This window comes from Poecilia mexicana, unplaced genomic scaffold, assembly GCF_051168715.1.
Source record: "Poecilia mexicana isolate PSO_F unplaced genomic scaffold, ASM5116871v1 scaffold_17, whole genome shotgun sequence".
Taxonomy (NCBI): domain Eukaryota; kingdom Metazoa; phylum Chordata; class Actinopteri; order Cyprinodontiformes; family Poeciliidae; genus Poecilia; species Poecilia mexicana.
The window spans coordinates 28693791-28702439 of NW_028263386.1; the positions used below are offsets into that span (position 1 = coordinate 28693791).

The 8649-nt window shown below is 37.9% G+C and overlaps 1 protein-coding gene across 1 annotated transcript; it reads left to right on the forward strand.

Moving 5' to 3' along the window:
- Window positions 1-3572: 3572 nt before the first annotated feature.
- LOC106911928 (pyroglutamyl-peptidase 1-like) lies at window positions 3573-8333 on the forward strand. Its single transcript, XM_015002905.2, has 5 exons — window positions 3573-3718; window positions 4090-4142; window positions 6487-6603; window positions 7471-7703; window positions 7798-8333. The coding sequence occupies exons 1-5, from the start codon at window positions 3688-3690 to the stop codon at window positions 8006-8008; spliced, it is 645 nt and encodes a 214-aa protein (XP_014858391.2). The 5' UTR covers window positions 3573-3687; the 3' UTR covers window positions 8009-8333.
- Window positions 8334-8649: the final 316 nt, after the last annotated feature.

Sequence of the window (8649 nt, forward strand, 5' to 3'; positions counted from 1 at the left end):
TTAAAGGCCATTTCTGATGTTCAGAATGGCATTTAGAAACATTTTTGGCACACAGCAGAAGCTCAGAGATGAGATTTGAATCTGAGCTGTGATTTCTGTCTTAAAAACTGAGTTTGAAGACAAATGAAATAAAATAAAACATGATTAAAAGAGCAGACGCTTAAAACCAAAGTCCAGTCTTTAGAGCAGCAAATTTTTCATCCAACAGAGGATCAGAGATGGCATTTTAAAAGTGAAGTGTGATTTATTTCCAAAACAGAGTTCAAAAAGAAATAAAAATTGAATAAAATCTGGCTAAGTTGAAGTAAGAGATCACCGAGATTAGGGTTAAAACACAGGTCTATAGGACATTCCTAGCCAGACTGACTAGGCAGAAAAATTAATGGGAGTGTTTAGCTTGGACCACCAAACATGGTGAGCACCTGCAGAGCGTTGGAGGGAGCATAGCAAACCAAGTTTGGTCAAAAGAGGACTTATAATTTTGGAGTTGTTTTGAGTGAGCAATTCTTCAAATGAATGGAGGTGAATGGCAGCTGTGTCAAAGGAAGGAGCCACACCGACCAAACTTGGAGGGTATGTGAGGCCCCTTCCACATATTCTCTGTGCCAAGATTGTCCCCCCTACCATTTTTTGTTTATTTTGTTTGCTCTAATGTGCAAGTGGGTTTCATTCAATATCCCCTAATCCTCCACTAGATGGCAGCATAGGACTGTCATTAAAAATGGAACTCTCCAAACAAGCCCAACCCAGATCAAAACCTAATAAAATGAAACAGACCAACAAATATTAATGATAAAAAAAATACATTTGTTTTATAACAAATTTTATTATATTACAAAACTGTGCATTATATTAAGTAAACAAGATATAAATACAGTGTATTACTATAATGCTATAGTAATACACTGTAAGACCAATCACAACCCATCTATTTGTAGAGTATTTTTAATTTCTCTTTTTATGTATTTGTATACATTTTCAAAGTGTATCATTCCATGTTTTATGATACTATACATGGGGCTGCCAGGAGGGGAGTCCCTTAAAATCCTTTCACTCACCCCTCTTAGCATTAGGGTATATGTGATGTAAAAAAAGGTATATAATCACTTTAGCTAAGCAAGAAGACAGAGAGCAAGCAGCAGCTCAACAATCCACACCCCATTTTGACTCATGGTGCCAATTTTCTACATGTTTCCAAGTTTATTCTAAGCATCTAGTTTGGCATAGGAACTCATGCTAATCACAATAGTATATGGTTTGTTATATTAGGGATTGCAGCAAAAATAGCCAAACTAGAAGCTAAAATCTGAAGCCCCACCATGCAATGCATTCTGTGTAATGTTGATGGACATTTTAAAGTGAATTTCTGATGTACAGAACAAGGTTACAGATTTCTGGCACCTGGCAGAAGCTCAGAGATGAGATCTGAAGCTGAGCTGTGATGTCTGTCTTTAAAATGGGTTTGAAGACAAAAGAAATGAAATAAAAGATGGTTAAAAGAGCAGATTTTTAAAATAAAATTCCAGCCTTCAAACCAGCATTAAGAAAAACTCCTTCATCCAACAGAGGCTCAGAGAAGATTTTAAAGCTGAGCTGTGAGTTAATTCCAAAAAACTAAATTTAAAAAGCAAAATGAGAGAAAATCAGTTTAAGAAGATACTTTTAAAGCTAATTCCTAGTGAGCAGAGCAGCAGCAAGAGAAAACTCCTTCATCAAACAGAAACTCAGAGACAAGATTTTAAAGCTGAGCTTATTTATTAAAAAAAGAGCTCAAAAACAAATAGAAATTTAATAAAATCTGGTAGGGATAAGTGCCAGTTGTTTTTCAACTGTTTATCAGCTTATTGGGGGCCTGCCCATGCAATGCATAGTAGGAATCTATCTACACTCAATAAGGCGTATTATTATTATTATTATTATTATTATTATTATTATTATTATTATTATTATTATTGTTTATTTTTCTTACTTCACCGTTAATGCAGCCCTAAATGCTGCATGCACCCTGACAAAAGTGGTATCAAAACGTGCAGCTTGGGTGTTCTGTGGTTAAGCACAACCCATGTATGGAGGCCTTAGTCCTCGATGGAGCTGTCACAGGTTCAATTCCCAGCCTGGCAACCTTTGTTGCATGTCTTTCCCCATCTCTCATTACCAACTTTCCTGTCAAATAAAGGCCTCTAGAGCCAATAAAACCTTTAAAAAAAACGCCCAGCTTGATCCCGAGAAGTGCATTATTTTTAGTGGGATTCTGAGTTAAAATGACAAATTGCGAAAAATGACAAAATACCATACAAGTAAATGGAGGCTCCGCTCTGACTCACACAGACACACTTGCAGCTGCAGTCGTTAATTACCATAGAAACAGGCCCCAGACAGAGCCAGTGAGTAGTCTCACAAACAGGTGCAGAGAGGTCTCGCAATGCATTGTGGGAATAATACATATTTCCTGTGATTATTCATATTTTGCTTACATAAAATTATTATTTCTCAGAATTTTTGAGTGTGAATTAAAATCCTTAGTATGAAGGTTGAAAAATTTCTAGAAAAAAAAAATTATCTACTGTCTTTTTTTAATTTTATTTTGCACCACATGTGCAAAGCTTATAGTTGTCAGTCTAGTCTGAATTTCACTGTCCATGAGGTTCAGACATTGCATGATAGTAGAGAACCAGGTTAGCCATAGCACTATTGGGATGGACCTTGCATGATCTTCAGTCATTGCACACTGGTGGTGGACCATGTCAAGCCTGTCCTGGTTCTTACCAAGGGCAAGTCTGGCTTGCACAGACTTGTTACTTAACTGTCAGAAATGATGTGCCCACATCGGGCAGGCCCCACTCAATTTCTTCAGGAATTAAATGTCTAGTTTTTCCATTGCTGTGGTTAACTGCAGCTACTGTAATTTTTAAACCTTTAATAAATGACAAAAAAGGGCTAATTGCCTCGCTTCTTTGAACATAACAATGATCAAATATATAAATGGTCATGGTTTATCATGGTTTGTTACATTTTGACAAAATAATAAAATTAACAACAGCAATTATGTAATTATTCACCAATATAAAAGAGCAATTTGCTTAGTCCTCTGTTACATCTTGATAGAAACCAAACTGTTTATAGATTTATATCAAGGGAGAATACTTAAAAACATCAGCAATTTTCTCAGCTTTAATTTGAGCCATATTTATAGAAATGAGGACAAATAAAGGCGCTGCAATAATTTTTGTGACAGATTCCTGCTCATCCTGCATTGGAACAGTCTGGTTTTATGGACAGACTCACCGCGTAGTAATGGTACCTGCAGGAGCTAAGTTTGTTCCTTTATTTTTTGAAAGAACTCTTTGATTTACCTTATGAAAAATTGTAAAATATAATTTTATTTTGCTGTCTTTGTTTATAGTGTATTGCCTCAAAATACTTAAACTAAAAACAGTTCCATTTCCATCTTTTTTTCTCAGAAATAATTCAAATGTTGCTTTGGTCAGTGGTTGTTTTAAATTATAGAATGAGCTACAGAGCATCTCCAGTGACACCAGATGGCAGTGGAGTTAATGTATATTTAGTGTGTTTTTCTCTTTTTACAGTGAACAAGAAGAAGAGACCAGTGAACAGAAACAAACTTGCGATTCCTGGCTAGACTCTATTATTCATCCACAACAGTTCTGTTCCTGAAACACCAGGATAATGGCCAATAAGAAAAAAGTAGTGGTGACAGGTGAGATTCTCTGATTGGTTTAGTGGTGAAAGTTAAATGTGTTTCGATGTGTGTGTTTGATTTCTCAACAGTTCTGTGGAATTAACATGCATAAGAGAGCTGTGGTTAAAAAAGGATTTAGCTGTTACCAGGGCAACATAATCGCAAGATGGCACAGCTTTCAAGCATCTGCACATTAGAGTGATTTTGCTGCAGATTTCTGGATTAAATATGAAACTGAGAAAATAATGAGTCATCATGCGCCTTTGCTACAATTAATGTTTAACTTGATGTAAACTTTAGACCCTGCTTAAGGGCTGACAAACATCCGCATGCATACCTCCTGCATGTTTCTGATGCTGCAGGGCCTGACAGTTTTCTGTTTCCTGCAGGGTTTGAGCCCTTTGGTGAGCATGCTGTGAACTCGAGCTGGGTGGCAGTACAGGTAATCATCGGGTTGTGTGTCTAATTTAATAACTTTGCACCAGTCTTCTGTCATCCATCATTGTACATCCAGTCTACTTGACGTTTTTTTAATGAGCAGACATTCCTGCTTTTTATGAGAAAAATGCTTTAACACACATCTGTTGTGAATGCTGAGCAAGCTCTGTTCTAGTGACAAGATAATTCTGTGTTCAGTTACACTCCACAGGTGACAGTGGTCCTGGCAGTTATTAGCCCGGTCATTTGGCAATTCTATTTGATTTTCATCTGCCTTCGGTGATCTGTCTGGCATTTCTCCCATTGATCTCAATGTCTTTGGTTGAATTTCAACCAGGCGAGTCAGAGAACAGAAGGAAAAGTTGGGAACAATGAAGTTCGTTTTCTGTTTTAGAATTATAGTCTGCCTATACAGGGTTGTAGTTTGGCAAAGTCAAAGAAGTGAATAAAGCTGTTCAGTTCATGTTGGCCACACTTCCAAGTATTAAACAGTTAATGTCCGAGCAAGAGGAATGTTTAAGACATCATAATGCTGGAAAATATGTGGTGGCCCTAGTCCCCACGATGTTGTTTACAGCACACGCAGTTTTGGCAAGCTCAAGCTGGTATATTAAATATGTAATAAATGGCCAAATGTTATACATTGAGTAGAATCTGATGTAGTAATTTAAAACCTCAACACAGTTCATGCCATCAGCAAGCAATCATTTTTCAGTAGTCAAATTTCAGACCCTCTCGACGAAGCAAAGCATTGAGGGGATGGCTTTTAACAGGCCAGGCAGTTGTTGGACACTCTTGGATATCCCGAAGCCTCCTGCACTGCAAAATAGCTTCATATCTTCAGGGCACAAAAACCCATGTAAGTCTTTTATTTATGGATCTTATTTCAGCTTTTCACCCTCTACTGCAATTGTACCAGCACTATGGCTCCAACCTGGAGTGATTAGAGCAGGGATGCCCATGTCCAGTCCTTGAGTAATTTTGGCCTTGGTTGTTAAAGTGATAATGTGAGTCAACTCCACATCTTAGAGAACAAACTACTACACCTTTTAATTGTGATGTCGGCTTGGTGAAATGGATCTAAGACTTTTTAACATGTAGCCATTAAAGGTGAGTGGTGTTCTATCTAGAAAACAGCTGTGATCCACAGGGGTGTGTCCTTGTCCCATTTTTGTGTCTTTAAAAACAATAACTTCTTCAAGTTCTTATGTTGTCTATATATTGCTTTATGTGTAGAGGTTTTCTTGTAACTCCACACTGTCTACTAGGACACAAGTGATTTTTTTCTCTCTCATCTTTGTCAGGAGTTCAGTTTTCTGTGTTTATTTTTATTTTTTCTGTGTTTATTTATTTATTTTTTTCTGTGTTTATTTTTGATCCTGTTCCATGCGAGTCTCTGTGTTGTCCTGTCTGCTCCCTAATTGTTTCCCAGGTGTGTCTAGTTCCCTGGTTATCCTCTGTGTATTTAAGCCCACCTGTTGTCTTTGTCAGATCCTCGTCGTATGTTGTCAAGTCTTGTCTAGAGTTAGTAGTCTGTCAGCACAGTTGAACTGTGAAGTCCTGTGTTGGCGTCAGCTCTCGGAGCAGTCTTCTCCTGATTAGTCGCTACCAGTGTTAGCTTTATCTCTGCTCACTGTGCTGCCTGTTTTCTTGGACTGTTGAGTTGCTTCTGTCATTAAATTCATCGTTCATCTTTCAACCTGGGTCCTTAGCGTTCATTCTCACCACCACACACTGCTACATCATGACAGTCTTATCTAATGTTGTCATTTTCATCTGTTAAAGGGTGGCGTCCTCCAGGGCTGCAACCTCAGGAACCTGTCTACCCATATCATGTCCAAAGTGTTTGTGTGTTTGTTCTTTGGATGGGTTGTAATGAAATGTGAATTTCCCTGTGGGATTAATAAAGTATATTAATTCTTTCACTCATTGATTCAAATTTGCAGATGACACTGTCATAGTTAGACTGCTGCGGGATGGGAGATCCATCATGGAACTGTTTTTGACTGCTTTGTGAATTCAAATTCAGTTCTAATAGAAAATACTTTGTTGATCCCAAAGGGAAATTAAATGGTGCTGTAACTCATTTTAATTCCAGACCCTTCAGAGAGTTATTGCAGATGGTGATGGCTGTGGGCAGGAAGGAGGTCCTATAGTGGTCTGGATTAAAGCGAATTTGAAGAATCCTCCAACTTAAGATGTTATGACAGTCTCATGAAGAGGATGCTCTGAATTGTTAATAATTTACTTGATTTGTTAGAGTATTAGCTTTTCCTGTGTGCCCATGTGGTACGGGGAACAGATATGTTTCCAGGGAGCAGTAAAACTGTGTGTTTGTGTGTTCATAGGAACTGGTGCGATTAGGATTGGGGGAGATGGTAGATCTTCACGTGTATGAGCTGCCTGTTGATTATCAGGCTGTTCAAGACATTTTACTGTCTCTGTGGAAAGAACATCAGCCCCAGGTATTGAGCAAAATATGTTTTGCCAGAAGTTTACATATACTCATGATCAGCATGAATTGTCGTATTTATTGTGGAATTTTAACAGATCATTTGAATTATTTTTTTTCCCCACAGGGTTAACTCCTTGTAGTCCATAATTTTTTCCTGGTTTTTATTTCAAGACCTAGGTGCACACACTTGCATATGCAGCAGTCAAATTTATAAATGTGATTTTCATACATGTACATATTTGAAACAAAAGTCCTTAGAAGATAAAATAGAAACCTGCAACTTTTTTTAGCCATCTGACTAGCTGGACATTTGACTACTCTGCATCAGAATGTGCTCTTCATTTTGGCATGTACTGGGCTTTTCACCATAGTCCAGAAAATGTCTGTAGGTTGTAGATTAGCACCATTCATATCAGTCTGATTTCTCCATTCCTGTTTTTGTGTGTCTATGGCATAACTGCCTGAGGTTTGTCCACATTTGAACCACAATCTCAGGCAACAAGAACACCTCTGTCCCCATCCTCAAGGAAGAGAGTTTTAAATCAAGAAGGGCTCAACAAGAAAAATGTACCTGCTCTAAAATTATACTGTCAAACTCCACTGAAATTAGAGGTTACTCACATGAACAAGTCTAATCCTTCTGGGATTACTTTATTAATCCCAGAGGGAAATTAAAAATTGTATAAGCCTGTGCATATACTTTTGACAGTGTGGATTTGTTAAAAACTACAATAAATTCATGCCTGCTCATTGTCAAAAGCCACAACTGAATCTGACACCATTCAGATTATTAGTGTACACTTCTGACCAGAACTATACATATCTTTATGTTTAATAAACAGTCAGTTAATTTTAAACCTTGGTGTCCTGTGAGCAGCTAGCTGTCCATGTGGGTGTTTCTGGGATTGCAACCTCAGTCACTTTGGAGCAGTGTGGCCACAACAAGGGCTATACACGTCTGGACAACCGCAGCTTCTGCCCTGCCTCCCACTGCTGCATGGAGAATGGACCAGACTACATAAAATCAGTCATAGACATGAACACGGTGTGCAAAAGGGTCAACGGGTCAAACATCGGGATAACTGTGTCTGTATCTAAGGATGCTGGAAGGCAAGTGATTCATGTTACACATGCATGAAAGCCCCAGAACTAGAAGCCAACCTTGACTTTATATGATCTAACTGCCATGTTTTGGACTTGATAGGTATCTTTGTGATTACACCTACTACACCTCACTGCATCAAGGCCAGGGGTACTCTGCATTTGTCCATGTGCCTGCATTAGGAGGACCCTACAGCAGTGAGGAGCTAGGCAGAGGCCTTCAGGCTGTTGTAAAGGAAATGCTGAACTTACTTGAGGTTGATTACAATGAATGGGGGAAAAAAGACAACAAACATTGCCATCATAAGCAATGACACTAAACAGGACCCTTACTAAACCACTTACATTTTGTAGAAATTAATGAAGAGTTGATTTTGTTGTATGATTTTAAAAAAGTCAAAACAAGTGGAGACCACCATAGTGATTTGTATATATCACTAGTTTAAAACGATCCAAACATGAATTTTTCACTTTAATTTCTTTAAGTGCATAGCACAGTCTATCAATGAAAGTAGTGTAAAGGCCCAATAATCTCAGGGAAACTGCAATGGAATCAGCACTGTGCACTTGACCTAATAAATGTGCTTATTGTCACTTTGCAAAGCATTACTGTGAAGAAATAAAGTACTTGTTGATATATGTTTTTCGTGGTTAGATCTTGTGCTTGTTGGTTATTTAATAACTTAAGGAGCATTATTAGCTTCCAACAAAAATATCCTGCATGTACAACAACAGTTTCCCTGCTGGCCAGGTCAGTAAACATGGGATGGATCGATATGAAAATTTGGGCCAGTATCGCTGTCTGATATTAGTACTGTCATTTTAGCAAATAGTATTTATGACTATCATATGTACAATATTTTTTTATATCTTCAACACTGTGTAGCTCAAATAAATCTGGATCTGCCTCAGTTCACCAACCAGTCCACATATGAAGCATAATCAAGCTATGTTA